Source organism: Antechinus flavipes, chromosome 2 (genome assembly GCF_016432865.1).
Source record: "Antechinus flavipes isolate AdamAnt ecotype Samford, QLD, Australia chromosome 2, AdamAnt_v2, whole genome shotgun sequence".
Taxonomy (NCBI): domain Eukaryota; kingdom Metazoa; phylum Chordata; class Mammalia; order Dasyuromorphia; family Dasyuridae; genus Antechinus; species Antechinus flavipes.
This window is the reverse complement of record NC_067399.1, coordinates 258,374,903-258,400,212: the sequence shown is the minus strand read 5'-3', so window position 1 is coordinate 258,400,212 and position 25,310 is coordinate 258,374,903. Positions and strand designations below refer to the sequence as shown.

At 35.4% G+C, this 25,310-nt stretch overlaps 1 protein-coding gene across 2 annotated transcripts in view; it reads left to right on the top strand.

The window, feature by feature from the left end:
• Positions 1 to 534: 534 nt before the first annotated feature.
• Positions 535 to 25,310, top strand: part of EHMT1 (euchromatic histone lysine methyltransferase 1) — a 281,129-nt gene continuing 256,353 nt past the window's right edge. For both annotated transcript variants that reach the window (XM_051976841.1, XM_051976843.1), the window contains exon 1: positions 535 to 1,503. In XM_051976841.1, coding sequence (XP_051832801.1) covers positions 1,483 to 1,503 — 21 coding nt within the window. In that variant the 5' untranslated portion in view covers positions 535 to 1,482. The remainder of the gene's footprint in view (positions 1,504 to 25,310) is intronic.

The window sequence follows — 25,310 nt, the reverse complement described above, 5'->3', positions numbered from 1 at the left end:
ACTACGTACAATTATCTGTGCTTCACGGACTCACAGAACTGCCACCTCTTTCATGACCCCTTTCCTGATCTTCCACCCCTATATAAGATGATGCTCTCCTTGCTTGGTGATCTCTAGCCCCGACTCCGCTTTGTCTGGTGCAGCCTGTCCTATATCCATAAGGCTCGCTAGGAGCATAAGCTGAGCTCCGCTGCTCCCCTTTTCCTCACTCTCCTCCACCTCCCCCACTCCCCCCCAAGATCGTATGCTCAGGTGGCACACGAGGCATTCGCCCGAGCCCAAACGCAGAAGGGAGGTTGTTTACTGGCGTTTGTAATTTGGCCAGGAGAGGGCTCCTTACACGGAGGCACTGCGGGCCGAGGGGGCAGCTCGGCTGTCACCAGGGGAGGGCAGCAGAGGACACTGACTGAGGGGGAAGCGTTCCGAATCCCTGGGGTTTCCAAAGCAGTTATCAACAGGCGGCGGCAAAAAGGTGGAGTTCACGAAGCTAGAATTTCATTCATTTATTTATTCACAGAGCATCAAGTGGACCCCAGCTACGTCCCGCATCCAGTGAGGGGCGCTGGGGAGGCAGCCAGAAAAGACACCATCCCCGTTTTCCATCTGCAGAGGGCGACAGATAGCCGCAGTGTGGCTCGGATTACCCGCTAGGGCGAGGGAGGGCGTCAGAAGGCAACCCTGCGGAGTCTTCTCCGAGGCTTGCGGGACTGAAGCACAAGGTGCTGTTTGTTGGAGGAGAGCCCTGGGCTGGAGTACGGAAGGGATCAGGATTCTGCCTAATAACTATTCCGAATTTCGTCTTGAGCCACTTTGGACCTCAGTTTTCCCAGCGGTACAATGGGGATAACCGTTATTCCCTGCTAGCTAGTGAAGAGTGTGCGCTTGGAAAGGTTTTGTGATCGGGAACCTGAGGCCTCATGGACCTCCCTTTACGGGAGATTCGGTAATAGATTACTTGTACGGCTTGGGGGCTGAGAAGAGCTGAGGATGTAGGACTAAGGTGCATCACACCCCAATCCTTGTCTACCTTCCTGTTCCTCGCTGTGAAAATTGTTTTATGGGGAAGTATGTCAACAAACATTTTACTTTTCACTTGAAGCTTGAGCGACCTCACTGGTCGGAGCTGAAAGAGAAAGCATTCGTGACCTCAGCTCCCAGGTTCGTTCTAGAGTGGACGGCGTACTTAAGTGGTGGCGCGCGGCGAAGTCACGTGGTACTCCAGCTGTGCGGAAGAGCGAATCTGGTCGCCGCCATAGCACTCTCGTAGACTGCGCGTGCGCACGCCGGCTCGCTGGCTTCAGTCAGCTCCCTACATTTCCTCAATCCTAGCGAGGATGAACGATTGCAAAGAAGGGTGGGGTCTCCGTGTGCGTGTGGCAGCGTGAGGGAGGGACTTATGGACCAGAGGCGGGGCGCCGTGGGGGCGGGGCATGTGTGCGCGAGGCGGGACGGGGGCGGGGCCACAGTCGGGGCACCCGGGCCATGGCCGCCGCGGATTCTGAGGTGGGTGAGTGAGGGAGGGAGGGAGGGAGGAAAGGACGGGCGGAGGGACCACGGGCGGGCGGGGGCCGCGGGGCCGTTGGCGGCTAGGCAAGGCGGGGGCGGGGCGCGGCGCGGCCTCCTCTGGCTTAGGTCTGGCCCGCGGACCGCCGCCAACGGCCCTGCTGCTCCTCCCCCGGGCCTGGCCAGATCGGCCCGCGCCGGGCTGCTTTGTGTGTGTGTGTGCGTGCGAGTGTGCGTGCGTGTGTGTGTGTTCGCGCGTGCCCGCAGGGCTGGGGCGGGAGGGGGGGGGGCGGAGGAACGACAACGAGGACGGCCGCTGCTCCCGCGCCGCCCCTCATCCGGTCGTTCGCCGGAGGAGTTAAAGGCCCGGCTACGCGCGCAGGCGGGCACCCCTCCCCCGCTCGTCGCCAGTCCGGCCCGCGCTGCCCGCGAGGCAGGCTGGGGAAGATGCCCTGGCTTGGCTTCCCCCTCCCCCATACTTTCTCCCCAAGGCCACAGGGTCTTTCTTCCTCTCCCTTCCCATCCCCACTCTCCCTATTCTCTCCACCCCTTCCCTTCCTTTCTCTCCCCTCCCCCATCCAATTCCATCCCATACCACCCTTCCCATCCCATGCATTCTCTTCCTATCCCACCGGTTTCATCCCATCCCCCACCCCACCCCATGACATCCCACCCCATCCCATCCCATCCCACCCTATCCCATCCCATCCCATCCCATCCCATCCCATCCCCTCTCATCCCTTGTTGGCCTGGTACACATCAGCCTTGGTGTACTGCCAGAAAGTAAAGTTAAAAGTAAATCCTGGAACAGAGGAGAACATCTGTATCTGAAAAGAGTTCCAAGGCTTTGGAATGGGGAGAGGCAGCTTCAGGGTTAGACCCAGTATAGAAAGGACTGAGAACCTTCAAAAGACCAAAAAGAGTAGGGAGGGCAGGGAGTAGAGAAGAATATGGGATCAGTCGATGGGCACTGCTCATTCCCGAATGTACTTCAGACAAGCATGAAACTGAATTGGTTGGAGAATGGAGACTTGATTCTTGTTTCTTGAGTTATTCCTTGTGTTGACCTTTCATGGGATGTAATGGAATGCTGAACATCACTTTTAATGAATAGGTGGTTATAAGTCTAATAACACTTCATAGAGACAATACTTTTTCTTTTTGGGGACAAGCAAGATTGTACCATTGCACAACTTTTATCTGGGGATGAAACCGAACTGATTATAACCTAATCGGAGGCAAAATACTTTCCAGTATCTCCTGTGAACAAATTTGTCTTTTCTCTTTTGCTCATTTTTACAGATAATGAAGTGCTTTAATTTATTTTTTTTTGACATGTAGAGTTCATAAAATTGAATTTTTTTATTGCGGTCTCATCAGTAGGGTTTGTTGAGTATGGTTGAGTACACTATCAAACGTCATTTTAGAGAAAAGGGGATTTCATGCACGTTCACAAATGGTCTATCCTTCTATTTTTGAAATGACCCTAAAGGTCCTGTTAGCTGTTAGAAAAATTCATTGTTGATAATATCGTGCATAGAATTAACTACAAGTCCCCCTACAAGTGCTCACAATCTTATTTGGTGGTATTAACTTTTCCTATGGGACACGTGAATCTCAAGTACCCAAAGGAGCATTTAAAGAATGCTTTGCAGTGTATTCTTCTAGGGACATCATGTATTAGAAAGAGCCATAGATTTGAAATCAGAAGACCACAGTTTGAATCCTGATTTCATTGGTTTTAAAGGTTAGTGGTTATTAATTTTCTGAGACTCAATATCATGTGTAAAATTAGCATACTAGCACTACCTTTCATAGGGGAATAATTTTGAGTTGGTACTTAAAATATTTTACAATTATGGATCCATGGACACTCCCTGTCTCCTCTGCATCCATACTACCAAAGAATTATCTTGTGTCATAGACTACCAAATCTTGCCATGTTAGATCCTTCTTAGATATAATGATAACTTTTTTTCCCATTTTTTTTTTTCAGAGATTTCATCTCTGGAGAATTCTCTAGTGTTGAAAACTACTGCTACTAATAGTGATCACTAATTTTTCTGAAATTTATAGTTTAATAGAATTGCCTTGTGGACGTTGAGGCATACACACATGATCAGATAGCTAGTATCAAAAGCTGGGCTTTTAATCTAGGTTGTCCTGACTCTAAGGCCCAACTTTTTGGGTTTGGATAAGTTGCTGTCCCTTCAGTATATTCTTAATCACATATAATAATGGCTATTTAAGTGCTTAGCATAGTGTTTATGAGGCTAGTACATTTCTTTGTACCTGGTAGACACTTGATATTTTTGATAGTATAATAATATAAAGGAAAAAGATATCCACAACAAAATTGAAAATTACCTTTATTAGATCTTGCAAAGTCTGAACTATTGTACTGGTTTATTAAAAAAATGGATTTGTATAGGATTCTGTGAACTTTTCTTTATATACCCTAGTCACCCGAGCAAAAATTTTTTCAAGTTGTAGTTTCTGTCAAAATCTGGGCAAATCAGCCTCACAACTTTTTTTTTTTTTTTTTTTTTTTTTTTGGCTGAGGCAGTTGGGGTTAAGTGACTTGCCCAGGGTAACACAGGAAGTATTAAGTGTCTGAATCTAGATTTGAACTCAGGTCCTCTTGATTTCAGGGCTGGTGCTCTATCCACTGCACCACCTAGCTGCCCCACCTTCCCCTCACATAACTTTTAAGACAATAATTTGTAGACCATTTTTCCTCTTTGCTTTGGTAGAGGTTGTTTCTTCAAAGGGAAAAAAGTGTAGAGAGTTCCCTACATTTATCAAGTGTTAAGTCTTAAAAAAGGGGGTAGGATATTTTCAATATAGAATTTATTTGGGACAGAATCCTCAGAATATTAATTCTAGAATCCAATTCTTAGAGTGGGAAGGGATCACTTAATAGTTCAGAATATAACTAAAAGATAGTAAACCCTCCAGGAGGCCCTTCTTTACTCTCTCCCTCTCCTCCTTTCTCCCCCTCCCCCATGAACTTAAATTCTGTTTTTATATACAGTGGGAGAGGACTTGTGAGGTGGTTCTTTATATTTTGTTTTTGGACAGCTCTGGTTGTTAGAGCTGAAATCTAGTACTCTTCTTTAGTATTTATTAGTTGTGTCCTCATTAGCCACATAGATTATTGAATCTATACATATAGCAACATTTTAAATATTTGGAACCTGTTATGTCTACTATAAGCCTATATAATGACATTTTCTATACATTGGCGCCCTGGTCACTCTTCTATGGACTTTATTTAGTTTGTCAGTACTTAAGATGTAGTGCTCAGAATTTAATATATTCAAGATTGGTCTGATTTTTTTGGTGTTCAGTGACAATGAGACTTATTATCTCCCTTATATTTTTACTAATACAGCCTAAGATTATCTTAGCTTTTTTAGTCATTACGTGCTACTGAGGATTCATAAGCAGTAAATTAATATGCCCATGATGATTTTCACATGAACTAAATCTGTCTCATTTTGTGCTATCTGAAATTGTTTTTTGAAAATTGTGTCACAGGACTTTGTTTATTCTTAATAGATTTCATTTGTTAAATGCAGCTTATTGTTCGTGTCTGAAGAACTCCTTTTGGTTCCTGCCATCCAACATATTAGTTCTGACATATAGCTGAAGATTTGTATTATCTGAAGATTTGGCAATATATTGGATATATGGAGTAGATGAAGGAGAAAGAAGAGTTGAGGGGAATGACTTTGAGTTTACTTTCCTGAATGATTTGAGTATTATTCATAAACTTTAGTTCATTCTTTCCCCCTCAAACAGTTGTGAATAAAATGTCTGATAAAACTAGCTTTCCCAGTACACAGATTTTTGGCACTCTTTGGGTTATATACTCTTGCACTTTTTTCTTGTGTTTTTTAATTCTGAGCTCTTTTAAAAGCTTAATTATTTCTTTGACTTTCATAGCTATTGCTAAGTTCTTATTATTTCTATTTCACCAACCAGTACCTCCTTGTTAGTCATAATTACTGTAGATTCAGGGTGTTACTTCCCCTAGGTATTATCTTTACATTCTGAGAAAGGAAATTGTATCTTAAGAACTTATCAGATATCTCCAGACTATGCAATGAGAGTTCTAGGAGATGTCAGGATAATTGAAGATCTCCATAATCATGTAATTTAACTTTTATGCTATTTTTGTAATCTATATTTGGGGAGCATTATCCATATCTTCCATCTGTGCAAGGCAGTCTGTAATCTACTCCAGTCGTAACATTTGCTTTTTCACTCTTTATCTTCATACACTTTCTCAAATTGTGATTCGTCTGTGTGTGTGTGTGTGTCCTTGACAAGTAGTGCTACTCTTATTGCCCCTTCTATCAGATCTGTTTCTTTTGTATAAATATTTCCATCATGATATTCTTAATGCAAGCTCTGTCACTAAGTCCATGACATTTGTGAATTATTAACCTCTTCCCATTTGTTAATATATTAAATTTGTTTTGATTATTATATACTGGTTTGTAAGGATGTGTTAATTCTGTTCTTTTTGTCAGTAATTGATTATGTCCTCTGAGCATCTTCTCTGTACTTTCTTTCATACCTTTTTGTACTTATGTTGCTGGATTCTTTTCACACACACACCCCCCTCCCCTACCCCTCCCCCCCAGTTTATAGCTTCCTAATCATATTTTATACTCAAGTTTCATGATCTTAATTATTTTACCAGCCTTATTCTGGCTCTAACCAACATGAGGATTTGAATCTCAAGTCCTCTAAACTAAATTCAGCATTCTTTCCACTGTGCCACCCGTTTTCTGGATGTGGGACAGAAACAGCACTTGTAGATGTATAGAAGATCAGGATTTTTTTTTTTTTGAGGCAATTGGGGTTAAGTGACTTGCCCAGGGTCACACAGAGGTAGGAATTATTAGTATCTGAGGTCAAATTTGAACTCAGGTCCCCCTGACTTCAAGGCTGGTGCTGTATCCGCTGTGCCACCTAGCTGCCCCTAGGATTTGTTTTTCAGTCATGCTATTTACGTAGTCTTAGATATATGACAAACTTTTTGTTAATATGTAAAATGAGAAGATTGGACTAAGTGACTGATGTTTTAGATTCCACTCTTTATCCTCTTTATTCTTCTTTTCAAGAGTTACAACTTTTAATTGGAAGAAGACTTGAAAATAGCATTTGTACTCAGAATGTCTTTGGTTTTACTGTCATCCTGGACATGATCACTTCATAATCACTACCAATTTTTTAAAAAAAGGCATTTTGGGTGTTTAATTTATTTTCACATAAACCAGTAGACGTCAATGATGTCTTAAGTACAATTTGTTTTGTCTCAGAGGCCATAGAATGGTAATACTGCTCGCTCTCCATGTGTCCTGTTCGTCAAATAGCTCTCTCTTTACCAGTCAGTAGGGGTTATTATCTCAATTTATTTTTTTCTTATTTTCATAGTGCAGGTTTTCTTATATGTGCTGATTTCTATGGATCCTTGTTATGTGTTGTAAAAAAAAAAAAAAAAAAAAAGGTAAGATTCAGATCTTACAGGAAGAACCTAATAGTTTGTAACTAAAATCTCTCCTTTCTCATCTTTAATATGTTCTTCCACTGCCCAGTAATTCAATTGAATGAATGTTTAGAAAGTGCCTAATCTGTGTAAAGTTAGGTGCACTAGGTTTTGATGAAGCAAAGGCAAAAATGAATGTTTTGCCTCTTCATCTTGTGCTCTCAGAATGCTTTGTTCCTTTAAAAGGTAAGCTGAAGGACCATCTTCTACTTTAAGTCTTTCCAGATCCTTCCTCTCATCTGTTAGCCCTATCTCCCCAAAGGTTACTTTGTATTTATCCTGTGTTTATTCAAGTATGTATACTTTGTTTCTTTTGATAATAGTAAGCAAGGAATTGTTTTTGGTCTTTGTATGCCTGGTATCCAGCACAGTGATTGGCACATAGTAGTTGTTTAATGAAGTATGTTGATTGCTTGAAATAGTCCTTCCCCTGAAGAGTTTATATTGTATCTTCTTGATTCTGGTTTTGATAACCATCTGTTTCAGAATATTTATTTTTACTTTGTTCATGGGTTATTTCTTTTGTATCATAAAGCAGTTTTGGCACTTTCTAGAGTGATCAGATCCTATCCTATCCAGGCCTTTGTGTTCTATGTGAACCTTGTTGATGTCTTCCCATAAGTCCTCTACAGGGGGTTGCATTCAATACACTAGAAGCCTTTTTTAAGACTAGGAGTTCTTAAATGGGAGGGGGATGGGGAAGTCTATAAACTTGATTTAAAAAAAAAAAATTGATGATCCTCTCAATATAATTGGTTTCTTTTACAATCTTTTGTATATTATGCATTTAATAACATTATTCTGAGTCGGGGTACATAGATTTCACCAGGCTGCCAGAGGTTTGTGACACACAAAAAAGGCTAAGAACCCCTATTTTAGACCTTTGCGCATTGTGGGGAGATATCAGTAAAGCACATGGGTTATCCATCAATTATCTTTTGTTCTCACAGCATGGCTAACCAAACTCTTTTTCAATCATGAAAAGGAAATCTGACTATATCCTTTACACCACTTCACCCATGTCATTCTTTCTTGGTATTATTCTACAGCCTATTCATGCCCATTAAGCTCCTCTCCGTTGACCTTCTGATGACCTCCAATTTAAATCTTTGAAAACTGGTTTTCTAAAGTGGAGCTATGTAACATCACCAGTAGAATATTGTTGTTAAAAAGATGACTTGCTGTTTCAGTGAAGAATTTCGAGTGGTTAAAGGCACTATCCAATTTTCCAAATGTAATCCAGCCTATTTGTTGTCAATTTAATTCTAGTCCTTATTTGTTATTCATCTAGTGTCTATTGTGTACACACACACACACACACACACACACCCACACACATACACATACACACACAGCCCTTCTCTCTAGGGACTGCCTGGGCTAAAGAAGAGGCATTTTTCATCCGTTTGTCTTTTCTTGTGGAGATTGTTATACTAATATCTTTGGTTATTGAACTCATTTTGGAGGCTCTGTAGTGTTTTAGAAATTAACAAAATCAGTACAATTTCTTTGTAACCAGAAAGCAATTGGCATAATTGACTTGCGTTTCAGCTGTGTGTTGGACATCATCCACCACAGTTGTAAACATCTTGGCAAGCACTGGTTTTTATTAATCAAAGGATTATTAAAATTATCTCATATGACTTTACTACATGGGGAGACTATATAAGAATTGTTAAAAATCTATCTAATCTTCCTGTTAATATAGTCAACAAATAAGCTCATTGGAAGGTATAAGATAATGTGTTTCTGAAAATTAAGTTTTCTTCTCAAACTCATTAAGGATGCCACTGGTGGAGAAAACAGCTTATAGAAATTTTAACATTTTTTTTCCTTTTCTTTTTCATGTTTTGGCTATTTATTATCCTCTAGTTTCAGTTTTGAATGCTCTGAACAGATTTAGTTGAGTCTCTCAGTAAGTTTTCTGTAAACTTTTCTCCCCCAATCAATCATCAAATATTGCTGAGCTCCTACTGTGTATTAGATAGAATTGCTAGATGTGCAAGTAAAAAGAATGAAACAATGTCTATTCAAGAAACTTACATTCTAATTACAGGGCATAAGTACATATGTGAATATATATATAGAGAGAGGACAAATAGAAAGTTAATAAATATAAATATATACAAAGTTGTTAAATATAAAAGGGTTTAAGAGGGAGAATATTATTAGTTGGTGGCATCAGGAAAGGCTTGCTAAGTTAGAGTTTGACTTTTAAAAGAACAGAATTTTATGAGGTGAGGGTAAAGTGGAAATTCAGTCTAGGCATGTAGGCTAGCTATTTCAAGGGCAGATGAAACAAGAAATATAGTGTTTTGTATGAGAATAGAGAAGGTTGGTTTGGCTGAATTTGAAGAGTGTGAGAGGAAGGAACAATGCCCACTGAGACTAGGAAAAATAGGTTAGGACCATGTTATACAGGGATTTAAAAGCATATATAGGGATATAAATATAGCTATTTACATTTGATCCTAATAGCAATAGGAAGTCCCTGGAGTTGAGTGGTGGAGTCACATGGTAAGTGCTTAAGGAAAATTACTTTGGCAGAGATACCCATCAGGAGAGGATTGCAAGAATCTAGGTGAGAGGTAATGCCTGAACTTAGAAGGTAGCCTTTTTAATGAAGTCATTGGGCATTAAAGTATAGCTTCTTTTAATTTGGAAGATCTTATTAAGTTCGTTGTAGATTTTTTTCTACCTCATCAGTTTCTGCTGTAAATATTGATGCATAAACTGAAATTATCTTCATGATTGTCTTTTTGAAACTTCTTTTCAAAAGTTCCAAATAGGAAGTGATCAGGTGGCCTATGAAATTATGTTTCTTGTTGCCTTCGGATGCACAGTAAAACCAACTCTACTAATTCCTATATTTGCTTTTCCCTTGGGAAACCAGTGACTCATCCTTTTTTCTATTAGCATCAACTTCATTTTGTTATGGTTTCATTTATAGTGAGATTGTTAATATTGATATGATTCAGTTCCTCCAGTAATATAGCTCATTGGGTCCAGGATAAAGATCATACATTTAGAGTACCAACAATTAAGTTAATATTTATAATTGGTTATATTTCTCCTCAGTATTTTGTATTTTATTTTTGGATTGCTATGGCTAAATAATGCATTGTCAAGTGAGTGGCCCACTGATGAGCGTTCTCTTTGTGTGACAGTGAAAAGCAAACATAATTTGTTGTCATTTTCCAGAGTTTATATAAACTTATGGATAACCTTCAACAAGCCAGAGTCACTTTTATGTCATATTGAAATATAGAACTTGCTTTATTTAAAACACTTTGTTTTTTTGGGTTCATCTTGAAAAACTCTTGTTTAGAAAAAGCGTAGTTTACAGGTAAAAATAACTATTGTGTTATTTCTCCTTTACTCTACCATCTTAGCTCTGCTATTAGTTATTTCTTAATCATTGATTGTAGGTTAATAGAAATTGTACTGGACTATCAGAAGACCTAGACTTAATACATAGTAGTAGAATTTGTCACCTTGGAGAAGCCTCTTAAAATCTCTGAGCCTTGTAGCCAAATTACTTAACAAATATTTAGTGCCTACTACCGGCCAAGCTGTGCAATGACAAAGATGATAATGAAATAGTGCCTACTTTCCAGGATCTTTCATGCTTTTAGGCATACTTGCAATCAGTCAACAGTTGACACTCAAATAATCAGTAGTTAATAGGCATTTGTTAAATGCTTAGTGTGTGCCAGATGCTATACTAAGGAGGATGAACTATTCACAGAGAAGTAAATACAAGAAATATGCCAAATATTCCTAATACACCAAAAAATATCCCTAAGTGATGATTTGGGGAGTACACTAATAATTGGAGGGATTCAAGAAGCATCTCTTGATGTATTAGAGATGAGCTTTGAATGGAATTAAGAGCTCTCATGTCTATTAGTTCTTTGAACTTTTTGAAGTTATAGATGTATCTGTGTTTGACATTTCCCTCCTTGACTATTATGCTTGCCTGTTGCAAGGTTCTTACTACTTTTTACTTTACCAACCAGTCACCTTTCCTTGGTCACAATCACTGTGGGTTCAGAGCATTACTTCAGTGTGTCTTATCTCTCCAATCTTACATATTACTCTAATTCATATGCTTTGTTAAGCCAAACTTGGTTTCGTACTGTTTCTTACAGTTTCTTACACAACACACTATATTTCTCTGAATTTGCTAATTTCTCTGATCTTTTTTCCCTTGCTTAGAATGCTTATTTTCTTCTGTCTCTTAGAATCCCTAATTTCTTTCAAACTCAGCTCAGACATCTCTTATTTGAGGCCTTTTCTGATCTTTTCTGTTGGTAGTGACTTCCACTTTTCTGAGATTTCTGCTTTCCCTGTTATCTTGTATTTATTTTGGATATATTCATATGTGTATGTTGCCTCCCTTTATAGAATATAAGCTCATTGAGAACAAGGGACAATTTCATTTTTTATCTTTGTATTTCTAGAACCTAGCAAAATGTCTGATGCATAGTAAATAGATACTTTAAAAATTATTTTTAAAAAAGTTTATTAAAATTTTTTGTTATTATTTCACTCACATTTCTGGACCTTCTCCTGTTAAGAGAGCTGTTTTTTATTACAAAGAATAAAAATAAGAGAAAGAAATAGTTTAGTAAAACTAACCAACATATCAAAAAGTATACCTATTGCCATTTACTTCTGAAAAAATTAATTAATACTTTCTTTTTTTTCTTCTTTAGATTCAGACTTGGTCATTTAATATGGTAGTATTTAGTGTTGATATTTTGTTGTTCTTGTTCCCTTTTATATTATTGTAATCATTGTATTTTTTTTGTTAGTTTTTTTTACTTCACTTTATATCTTACTTTATATCTTAACATGCTTCCCTGTATTGATTGTTATTGTACATCAGAATTCCATTGCATTCATATAGTAGAAGATATTTAACCATTTCCAATTCAATGACCATCTTATTTCCATTTCTTTGTTACAATAAGAAGTCACTTCAGACTTGTTATGCCTCAGAAAACCTTTTCATCTTGAAAAACCACTTCAACTCTGGAACTCAGACCTCCAAAGTATTTTCTGGCCCTTCCTTTGATTGGAATGTAGTGGGCACTTCTAGAACTTTCATTTAAGGAAGACACATAGGCTAGCTTTCTTTTCATTTCCCATCAGGCTACTGTCCACTAATTTTGTTCATCATACCCCTGGATAAAGATTCCTCCCCCCAAAAAAATCACCCCCCCCAGTCGAACACTTTACTTTTTATTTTTGTTGCATCATTTTTGTTTATGCAAAAGTTTTAAATTTCACATAATCAAAATTTTCTACTTGTATCTTTTATAAGTCCTTCTATTCTTTGTTCAAGAATTCATGCTGTATTTATAACTGTGAAAAGTATTTGGTTTTGGTTCTCAATTTTTTTCATCTTTAATATCCAAGTCATATATATTTTGAGTTTATTGTAGAATATTTTGCAAGATGTTGATATAACTCTATTCTCTGCCAATCTGCTTTCCAGTTTTTTTAACAAGTTTTTGTCAGCATTGAATTATTTGGAGCTCTTTAGTTCTAATTTGACTACTCTGTTGATTTGTTTTTCTATTTTTAAAATCAATTCTAAAGAGTTATGATGATTACTCCTGAGTAATGTAGGTTGCAATCTGAAGGAACTATTTCCCCTTTATTCTTACTTTTTTCTCCTAATTTTCCTTAAAATTCTAGGAAAATCCAAGGAATAAAATAAAAAAATGAACAGTGAATTTGCAGCAGAGAAGAGATAAAAATAACTATTAGAAGCTCTTACATTCAGTTATAGGCCAACAAAATTGAAAATTGAAAGGAAACAAAGAATTATCTACAAAAAATATAAAATACTGAACAGTCACCAAGTAGAGATATTTGTCATTCAGTCATTCTCTTGTGTCCAACTCTTAATGATCTCATGGATCATAGAACGCTAGGCTATTCTATCTTCCACAATTTCTTGAAGTCTGTCCGAGTTCATGTTTGATGCTTTGATGTTACTATCTATCCATCTCATCTTCAGCCATCCCCTTTTCCTTTTGTCTTCAACCTTGAGTCCTTCTCATTATGTGACCAGAGTATTTAAGTTTTAGCTTTAGTATTTGACCTTCCAAGTAAATAGTTTGAATTAATTGAAGTGTTGACTAATTTATCTCCTTGCTATCTCAGAAATCTTTTTTCTACCACCACATTTTGAAGTATTGATTCGCTGGTATTCAGCTTTTCTTTTATTCCAACTTTCGGAGTCATATGTTACTATAGACAAAAAAATCATATCTTTGACTATAGAAGTCTCTCTGTCAGCTTTCCTTCTAAGGAACAAGCCATGGAATTACAAGGCTGCAGTAACCTTCACAGTGTTCTTTGAGCATAAGAATATAAAATCTGACATTGCTTCCATTTCTTCCTCTATTTGACAGGAAATAATTGGACAATTTGTCAAGATCTTAGCTTTTTTTATCTTAAATTTCATTTTTACTTTTACACTCACTCTCTTCTTTCATCCTCATCAAGAAACTTCTTGTTCCTCTTCCCATTTTACTGTCAAGAGTGATATAGTCTGCAAATCTGAAATTGTTGATAGTTTTCCTGGAAAACTTGGTTCCCACCTTTTGATTTATCCAGGTTAGCATTCACATAATGTAATAAGCATATAAATTAAATAAGGTGTCAATAGAAATCATTATCCTTTCCCTATATCAAACCAATTAATTGTTCCATGGTTCATTGTAAGTGTTGATTCTTGGCCTGCATATAGGTTCCTCAGGAGATAAAATAATGTGTTAACTTCCATCTCTTCCAGGTCTTGCTACATTTTATTGTGATCCACATAGTCCCAGGCCATAGTGTAGTCAAGAAGCAGAAGTAGATATTTTTCTGGAACTCTTTTGCTTTTTCCACAATCCTGTGAATATTGATAGTTTGGTATCTAGTTCCTTTTCCTCTTTGATTACCAGCCTACTCTTTTAATAATTTTTGGTTCACAATATTGCTAAACCCTAGCTTGAAGAATCTTAAACATAACCTTGCTGATATGTATAAAGAGTACAGTTGTTTGATAACTTGCACATTCCTTGGCATGAATTTTCCTTTTTTGGTAGATCCTTTATAGTTCAATTTTCTTTTCTGAAATTGGAAATAGGAATATAAATAATCCAATTTCAGAAAGGGAAATTGAATTAACTATAAAGAAACTACCAAAAGAGAAAAATTCATGAAAAATTCTGTCTACTTTTAAAGCATAGTTAGAAATACTCTGCCAAGCTTCTTTTATAAGACAAATATAATCCTAGTACTTTAATCATGAAAGAAAAAACAGCGACCTCTTGGCCTGTGTCTAATGAATATTAGTTAAAATTTTTAAATGAAATATTAGCAAAATGATTTCAGCAGTTGATCCAAAAAAAAAATCAAAAGATTAAATGGGTTTTTATAATGCTGATGCAAGGGTGATTTCAATAATATGAACACAGTTAAGAGAATTATTAAAGACAAAAACATCTAAAATGACAGGATAGGATTAGAAGAGGAAAAAGCCTTTCACAAATTATTGTGTTAATTTTTGCTCAATATCCCATTTTGTAAAGGGTTTTAATAGGATAAATATTATATGAAATGGAGAAACATTAGAAACTTCCAGTTAATTCAGTGGTAAAGTAAGATTGTCTTCTTTACCTGATATTATTTGACTTAGTTCTAGAAATTCTAGGAATATCAATAAGAAGATAAAGAAATCAAAAGCCTAAAAATACACATAATGGGAGAAAACAATTACTATTTGTTCAAGATGTAATGATTTCATTATAGAATTCTGGGATTCAGCAAAAGAACTAATTGAGACAGTAGTTTCAATTAAAAAAGCAAATACAAAATAAACTTACAAATGTCAATAACATTTTTCTATATGAATCCAGGAAGCATAAAAAGGGAAGTTCCATTCAAAATAACTATAAAATGCATGGTCCTCTAACAAACTACATTGTATACTTGTATTGGACAATTACAAAATAATTCTTAAATGTTTGTCTTTTTTGCCTTTCTTTGTATTCTCAGCCTGGTATCTGGCTTGGTAAATGCTCAATAAATTCTTACTGAATGATTATTTTATAGTCTGTGTTAGGAAAGTGCTTTACATATTTATCTCATTTGATTTCACAACAATCCCAAGATATATGTGTTATCGTTATCTCTATTCTCAGATGAGGAAATTGAGATTGAGAGAGGTTTAATCAGTTAATGACGACTTGCTCTGGGACAGACAAATTAGTCTAGGGTCTGAGGTGAGATAAAGAACAACTTAAATGATTGGAGTGTTGTTTTAAGTGTTTAAGACTGGGACATGCTGCTGTAATAAAACGAGTACTACTGGAATGAATTTGTGGATTTAATGCTATTTTCCCTAATTGCTAAGAAGATATTTTATAGTGCTAGACAGAATAATATTCATTTAGAAGAGTAAAAATAAAATAAATGGCTTTTGGCTTATTCTGAGAGTCATAGAATACTATATATTCACTGAATTAGAAGTCACCAATGATTGTTGTTTATATGCACTTAGAAATGAACTTATTTTTTGGTAGTAACCTCTCTTATAAACCTCTTCCCGGGTTTGTTTTTTTTTTTTTTTTTTTTAAGGATGTAATGAGTATTTGAAATATTAGTCACTTGCCTACTCTTCTCCTTTTCTCCCTGACAATTCAGATCCTAACCTCAATTTCTTTCTTTCTTTCTTTTTTTTTGTTATAGCTTTTTATTGACAAAACATATGCATGGGTAATTTTTCAACATTGACCCCTGCAAAAACTTCTGTTCCAACTTTTCTCCTCCTTCCCTCCACTCCCTCTCATAGATGGCAGGTAGTCCCATACATGTTAAATATGTTAAAGTATATGCTAAATACTATATATGTATACATATTTATACAGTCATTTTGCTGCACAAGAAAAATCGGATTTAGGAAAAAGGTAAAAATAACCTGGGAAGAAAAACAAAAATGCAAGCAAACAGTAACAGAAAGAGTGGAAATGCTTTGTTGTAGTCCCACACTCATTTCTCAGTGTTCTTTCACTGGGTGTAACTGATTCTGTTCATTACTGATTAATTGGAACTGATTTGGATCCTCTCATTGTTGAAGATAGCCACTTCCATCAGAATTGATCCTCATTTAGGATTGTTTTTGAAGCGTATAATGATCTCCTGGTTCTGCTCATTTCACTTAGCATGAGTTCTTATAAGTCTCTCAGGCCTTTCTGTATTCATCCTGCCGGTCATTTCTTATAGAACAATAACATTTCATAACATTCATATACCATTCTCCAATTTTACTCAGCCATTCTCCAATTGGTGGGCCTCCATTCAGTTTCCAGTTTCTAGCCACTATGAAAAGGGCTGCCACAAACATTTTTGCACATATGGATCCCTTTCCCTTCTTCAATATCTTCAATATCTCTGGGATATAAGCCCAGTAGTAACACTGCTGAATCAAAGGGTATGCACAGTTTGATAACTTTTTGAGCATAATTCTAAATTGCCCTCTAGACTGGTTGGATCCATTCACAATTCCACCAACAATGCATCAATGTCCCAGTTTTCCTGCATCCCCTCCAACATTCATTATTATTTTTTCCTGTCATTTTAAGCAATCTGAGAGGTGAGAGGTAATGGTATCTCAGAGCCTAACCTCAATTTCTGACATAAGGTTCTGACAGACCTATCCTATCAGTCATATTATTGATCATTATTTCTTGTGAATATTAGGCTAAGGTATAAGGTGAGGAAATAAAGATGTTTCATTTTAATGTATGAGTGAGTTCATTTTTCCTACTGTCTAAAAAGACAATGAACTTTGTTGCTTTAGAAGATTATTTGCAGAGGACAGAGGCTCAAGGTTCAGGACTCAGATGCTTTTTAGCTTGTGAAAAAGGCATAGCAAGCTTCAGAGTAACAAGTACACCTTCTCTTTTCTCTTTTGGGGAGGTAGAGCCAAAAAGACAGTTATTCTGGTTGGGATGCATCTCACTATTCCTTACTGAAGTGTTAACCTCAGATGGAATATTGTCCATTTCTAATCCATAAGTTTGAATATGAACCTAATAGAGGGACTGTTTTATATCATAAGATAGAAGGAAAGGGAGAAAATGTAAAGTACTTTTGGGATAGTTGCTTGCTAGACTCATCTACTTTCCACCATGAAATTTCTATAATAGAATATTGTTTGTCTGGTGTGACAATGTATTTTTTTTAATTAAAGCTTTTTATTTTCAAAACATATCATGGATCATTTTTCTACATTAATCCTTGCAAAATCTTGTGTTCCAATTTCTCTCCCTTCCTCAAACTCCTCCCCAGATGGCAAGTAGTCCAATATATGTTAAATATGGGAGAAATATATGTTAAATCCTATATATCATGGATATTTATACAACTATCTTGCTGCACAATAAACATTAAATCAAATAGGAAAAAATGAGAAAAAATAAAATGCAAGAAAACAATAACAAAAAAGGTGGAAATGCTATGATGTGATCACACTCAGTTCCCACAGTCCTCCTCTCTTTGGGTGTAGATAGCTCTCTTCATCACAATATCATTGGAACTGGTGACAGGGTTTTGTAATAAAGATTGTAAAGTAGTCAAAAATTGACTTAAAAACTAGAGGTAGACTTTAATTACTTTAGATGATCTTTAAAAAAGTTCTTATGTTGGCCATTAAGGGCTGCCCCCACCCCCATTTTTCCTTTTGGTAAACTTTAGCATTTTAGAGTTGTGAGGTATCTGAAGGACTATTTGGCATGGCTAGTGAGAGTGAGTAGTTCAAAAGAATTTGAAAGCAGTGATTTGACATTTCAAATTTTGTTTTACTCTCTGCTATGAACTCTATGTTGAAGACAAATTGGACCAGTCCATCTCCTTTTTCCATGTATTCTCACTGGACAAATGAGCAGCCTTCCCTTTTTCTTCTCCTCTCAAATACCTGGAATGTATTCCTTACTCATTTAAGCATCTTGGTTTCCTTGCATTCCATCAATGTTCAACCCTTGTACCTTCAATAACCTTCTTTGATTTCTCTAGTTGTGACTTAATATCTTTACATTGCCGGTGTCTTATTTATATATGTAAATTTCCCAGAAGCTCAGAGACTGTCTTTGTAGTTATAAAATCACAAAATCATAGATTTGAGCTAGAAGAAAGACTATCCAACCAACTCTTTTATAGATGAAGATATTGAGCATATTAAGAGTCCTACCTCCTAATGAAATCATAGATCTAGGACCTCACTCCCCACCTCTTCCAAAAATAACCGTCAAAACCTAATTTTTATTTTGAGGTTTAAAAAACATTTTTTTTATTAAACGACAAAAAATAATATCCAGAAAATCAAGGCAATGAGGAAAGGTTGAATTAAATAAGGCTAGTCTTTTGTTTGTTGTTGAATCATTTTTTAGTCATGTCCAACTCTCCATGATCCCATTTGGGGCTTTCTTGGCAAAGCTACTGTTTTATTCTCCAGCTCATTTTACAGACTAAGAAACTGAGGCAAACAGAATTTAATGACATACCCATGGTTGCATAGCTACTAAAGTGTCTGAGACCACATTTTAATTCAGGAAGATAAAGACTAATTCAATCTGGATATTCTATTCACTATGCTACCTAGAGGAAATAATGGTTTAAAAGAATTATTTTGATGTTTTTATTGGCATCTGTAAGCATTCTAAGTCTATAAAAAGCAAACTGTGGTAAATGCCAGTAGAAACATTGCTTTTTAGGCTCTTAATTTGCCGTTAAAAAAAAAAGTTTGAAAGATTATTGTCAGAATAAGTATAGAGATTTAAAGAAATTAGTGGAAGGAAACAGCTTATTTAGCTGTAGAAGTAACTAGGAAGACATGAGTCAGTATACAGAAATGAGGCCTGATTATATAGAAAAATACTTAACCATGCTTTTGGGTAATGTTGCAAGGATATAGTTCCCTTTGAACAGGGAACTAGGTGCTAGTAAATATGCTAGTAAAATAAAATCTTACAAGAATTGCAAGAAACTGGAAACTGAATGGATGCCCTTCAGTTGGAGAATGGCTGAATAAGTTATATGAATGTTATGGAATATTATTGTTCTATAAGAAATGATCAGCAGGATGGTTTCAGAAAGGCTGGAGAGACTTACAGCTGATGCTAAGTGAAATGAACAGAAGATTATTGTACATGGCAATATCAATATTATACAACGATCAATTCTGATGGATATGATTCTCTTCAATGAGAAGATTTAGACAAATTCCAATGATTTTGTGATGAAGAGTGCCATCTACACCCAGAGAGAGGGTGAGTCACAACATAGCATTTTTATTCTTTTTGTTGTTATTTGCTTGCATTTTATTTTCTTTCTCATTTTTTTCCTGTTTGATTTAATTTTTATTGTGCAGCAAGATAATTATAAATATGTATGCATATATTGGATTTAATATATATTTCTACTGTGTTTAACATTATTAGATTACTTACCACCAAGGGGAGGGAAAATTGGAACACAAAGCTTTACAAGGGCTAATGTTGAAAAATTACCCATGAATATGTTTTGAAAATAAAAAACTTTAATGAAAAAAAAGAGACTTGGGGGAAAAAAAAGATTTTACTTCATTGAGCACTAGTGAGATTTTACTTCATTTAACTCAGCTAATGTGTTTGGAGAATTCACTATATGAAGAGTGCTATGTTAGGCTCAAGGGATACAAAAATACAAACGACCTTTAGTGTGAAAAAGAAATGGTTAATTTAGGGGATAATCCAGAAAATGTCAATAAAAATGATTAATGAATCAGATCATTTTTCAGTTTGATGAACATGTGTTATATTCCTAATTTCAAGTAGTTGACTAGGAAACTAGAATAATAGTAATAGTGTCGGTAATTTATATTGCAGTTTACTAAGCACTATCTTCACTATTATAATGGGAGGAACTTTAGGCATCATTTCATCTGAAATGAGAGGATTGGATTGATGCTCTTCATCTGAAAGGACAGTTAGTTCAATCCCCTCATTTTACACATGAGAAAATTGAGACACAGAAAAGTAAGACAACATTCCCAGAGTCACACAGTTAATAAGTACCAGAGCTACTAGCTTAAATATTCTGTCCATCTTTTAAGATGGAGTTCAAATGCTATCTCATATTTAAAACCTTTTGTAATTCACCTTATGTGTCTTCCTTATACTTGACAGAAAAGAGTGATTTCTTCCTTCTTTGAACTCTTGTATGATTTTGTACTCCTTTTATACACTTTTATTCTTTATTATAGTTATTCAGGCTGAGTTTCTGTAATTAGAAGAATATTGTGGTAATGTGATAAGTCTGAAGCATTTGGACAGTAAAATTTGTGAATTTGTACAATAAGTGCTTTTATTTTAGTTTTAATTTTACAAAAGAATATTTACTTCATAGCTAAAACAACAGCAAACATACAAACATTGACTCTCAACTTTTACTTAAAAATTTCAAAAAGTTTCCATTGGTAAGTACAAATAGACAAATATGTAAACATGAAAGTAAGAAAAATGAAAATGGAAAATATTGATATGTATCTGATAAATTCCGTTATCTACTAATTATTAATTCCCTATGCTAAAGTATATGTATTAATTTTAAATGAGTAGTAATTCATTCTTTTTTTTTCTGTGTGTGACATCATTTGAACATTGCCTTTGTGTGTGTATGTGTTATACTTATAAATAAATGCAAATATTTGCATTTCCATATATACAGGACAGAAAAAATAGGATATTTTAAAATGAAACTACAAATCTACAATATGTACATTATAAATTCAGTGTTAGATAAAAAGCTATCCTGCTTGTGTCCTTCAAACTGTTTTCTGTTTTCTTTTCATTAAAAAAAAAATACCAGGACTCTTTTTTTCTTTTACATTCTTGGCAGTCCTATTTTTAGTCCTTCCTTTCCACCCCAAAATATTAAACAAAGACTACCATGTAACAAATAAGCACAGTTAAACAATATGTCCCAGGCACTGTATAAAGTGCTTTACAATTATTATCTTAATAGATCGAATAGGGACTATTATTATCCCATTTTATAGATGAGGTAATTGAAGAAAACAATAGGTGATGCGATTTATTTATTAGCAAGTTAGCAAGTATGTTTGAGGTTCAACTTGAAATGGGATCTTTCTGACCCCAGAACCAGTGCTTAAAACCACTGCACCACCTTGCAGCTTCTTTTGTATCATAATTTATTTTTCCCGTCTCTAAAATGTTGGGATGCCCTCTTTTTCATTTTGACTCATAGAAAAGAAATTCTTAGATATTTAATATAAATTTTTTGTTATTGTAATTATATTAGCTTTTGAAGTTATAGTTTCCCTATTGACTTACATTGAGTTGTCCACTAAAAACCTTTACATCTTTTTAGATAAATTTTCTAAACTATACTTGTGAAATTGATTTCTTGAAACATAAATTGTGTAAAGTCTCATATTTAGTTTAAATAAACCAAAGTAAGAAATATAGTGCTGGCATGTAGTAAAAAATTAATAAATACTTGCTGATTTGTTGACTTAAAGTATTTGATTCAGCATAAGATGTTGAGTGGCAGCTGGTTGATACAGTAGGTAAATGCTCTGAGTTCAAATAGTGTTTCAAAACACTAGCAGGATTACCTTGGTCAAGTTACTCTACCCTGTGCCTCATTTTCTTCATCAGCAGTACAACTAATGAAGAGGATTCTTTTTTTTTTTTTTCGTTTTCAATGCCATTTAATTTTTAAGTACATGTAAATATAGTTTTCAACATTCGTTTTTGTAAGACTTTGTGTTCCAAATTTTTCTTTCTCCCTCCGTTATCTCCCCCGCTTCCCAAAACAGCATGTAATCTGATATAGATTAAATATGTGCAATTATTTTAAATTTATTTTCATATTTGTCATATTGTGCAAGAAAAATCAGATCAAAAGGGGAAAAAACCATGAGAAAGAAACAAACTAAAAGTACAAATAGTATACTTCACTCCATATTCAGTCTCCATAGTTCTCTCTGAATGCTGATGGCATTTTCCATTCCAAGTCCATTGTAATTTACTTGAGTCACCTCACTGTTGAAAAGAGTCAAGTCCATCACATTGACATCAGATAATGTTGTAACTGTGTATAATGTTCTCTTGGTTCTGCTCACTTCATTTTGCATCAGTTCATGTACGTTTTTTCAGGCTTTTCTGAAATTAGCCTGTTCATCATTTCTTATAGAATAATAATATTCCATTACCTACATATATCATAGTTTATTCAGCCATTCCCCAATTGATGGACATCTACTCAATTTCCAGTTCCATGCCACTACAAAAAGGAATGCTACAAATATTTTTATACATATAGGTAGGTGCTTTTCCCTCTTTTATGATCTCTTTGCGATACAAACCCATTAGTGACACTGCTGTATCTGAGTATATGCAGTTTTATAGCCCTTTGAGTGTAGTTTCAAATTTTTCCTCAGAATGGCTAGATCATTTTACTACTCTATCAACAATACATCTGTTTCCCAGTTTTCCTGCATCATGAAGGGGATTCCCAAGCCACAGCAGACTTCATTTTCCCATTTTTAATCTCAGCATTTCAGGATGTGTTGTTTTGGGGTATATACAAATACTAAAAATTAGAATTATTCAGAAGTGGAAAAGGATGTTTTAGGAATTAGTAGATTTCCTCTTACAGGAGATTTTCAGTGAGAACTATTTCTTATTGTTTGTGTTTCCATCTTTCTAATCACTTAGATTGTAACCATGGAGTCATCTTTGAGTTATGTCTCTTTTCTCAACTCTCATTCATTTGCCAAGTCTTGTGATCTTGTCCCCTTTTTTACACTTACACAAACTGCTACTCCAGTTCAAGTTCACATCTCACCTGGATTATTGCAGTATTTCCTTAAATAGCTTTCTTAACTCTGACCTTCATTCTTTTCAGTTCATCCTCTCATGTAGCTGAATATTTCTGAAGCACAGGAAATGGTCAGATGAGGAACTGACCATGTTACTTCTTTACTTAGAAATATTAAATGGTCAGTTTTCCCTGCTGCCTCTACCATAAAATAGAAACTTCTTGGCTTGTCATTTAAAATCTTTCAAAATAGGTTGGCACATAGTAAGAGCTCAGTAAATGCTTTTTTCCTTCCATTTTCCTTCCTACCTCAGAGAGTTGGTGTGAGGATTAAATTAGATAACATCTCGATATTACAAAATGATATTAAATGCAGAAAGAGATTCGCAAACCATATGTATGTGCTACAGTATTATTATAAGTGATAGTGAGACATCTGATTTAAAAAAAAAACAAAATTTTATTAAAAATAATTCCTTTAGATTTTAAAATATAATTATCACATAAATACCATATCAAAGGTAACATTTTCAACAAATAGATCCACTAAAATGAATAGGGACTTTTAAATATGTCTGCGTGTAGGATTTATAACAGAATTTATTACATTCATGTCAGATTACAATAATATTTCCTGAAATGTAGTTTTACTTGTATCAGTTGCATATGTGGCTACACATGTGCACATACACACATGCAAGAGAATATGCCTACCTATATAATATATTCACATATACCTACCGATATAATACATGTATATATATTAAATGAAATCATAGATTGGAAACTGTAAGGAATCTCAGAGAGTATATATTTAGTTCACTATCTCATTTTACAAAGGAGAAAACTGAAACTTAACTTGATTAAGGGACTTACCCAAAGTCAATAATGGTAGTGTCATAGATAGTAGTATTTACACTGAAGATCTCAATCTAGAGCCAGTGCCATTTTCATTATTTAGTGATGAAATATCCATTTATTTTAGTATTTGTTTACCCTGAATTGGCCTAAAGCACAGGGTTTCAGACAGAAGAAGAGAAAATAACTTTGTGCTATATAATATGAGATACTCAGGTTAGATAAAAAATTTTTCCTTTTGGTCAATTTTGTTACACACTGATATAAAGAAGTTAGGAAAATTATTTCCTGTATAAGGTGAGAGAATGGTTATTAAATGACTTATGGCCTTTTTCAAGCCCAGTGATTCTGTGTTTTAGGTTAATGACTCAAATCTTTTCCAGAATAAAAAGACTACACAAAAACTTGCACAAACATCTTTAGCAAAACAAACTTAATAAAACCTGCTTGAGGGAGAGAAGTTTGACTGTGATCTCTTTTAGAGCAAGAACTTCTTGGATATGCCTTTTAATTATTTATTTTGTATCTCCTGTATTTTAGTACAGTGCCCGACACATAATAGCTACTTAATGAAAGAATGTTGACTTGACTTGATTTAAGTAAAAACTTTGAGGCCTAGAAAAGATCCATTTCCCTGATATACTTTTGGGAAAAGGATTAATTATAGTCAAAGTTCTCTTCTTGTATATATAAATTGAGGTGGCAAAAACTGGAGTCTTTTTTTTTTTTAAGAGATTACCTAATTGCATGCCTTCATTTTGTACATGAGAAAACTGAGTTCCAGAAAAGTAGGGTGATTTTTTTTTTAAATTAAAGCTTTTTATTTTCAAAGCATATGCATGGGGGTAGCTAGGTGGTGCAGTGGTTAGAGCACCAGCCCTGAAGTCAGAAGACTCTAAATTCAAATCTGGTCTCTGACACCTAACACTTCCTAGCTGTGTGACCCTGGGCAAGTCACTTACCCCCAATTGCCTCAGCAAAAAAAAAAAAAAAGAAAAAAGAAAGGAAAGAAAGTATTTAAAACTTATGCATGGATAATTTTCCAACATTGACCCCTTGTGTTCCAGATTTTCTCCTCCTTCCCCCCACTCCTTCTCCTAAATGGCAAGTAATCCAATACATGCAACAAGAGAATTGTATAAACATGTATACATATATGGGATTTAACTTAAATTTAAGTTAAGCAAGAAAAATCAGAACAAAAAGGAAAAAATGAGAAAAAACAAAATGCAAGCAAGCAACAACAGAAAGAGTGAAAATGCTATTTTGTGTACCCTACTCAATTTCCACAGTCCTCTTTTTAAACTAGAATTCTTTACTTTTTGGCATTGATAATAGATCTATACTATTTTCAGAGTTATAAAGCATAGACTTCTCTGTTCTATGCTATTGAGTCATGCAATGCACTGAAATAATAAGACTTCTCCATGGTCACACAATTAAGTTGTAGAAAGCTAGAAGTGAAGGTCTTGTTCTCTAGTCCAATTTCCTTAGGCCATGA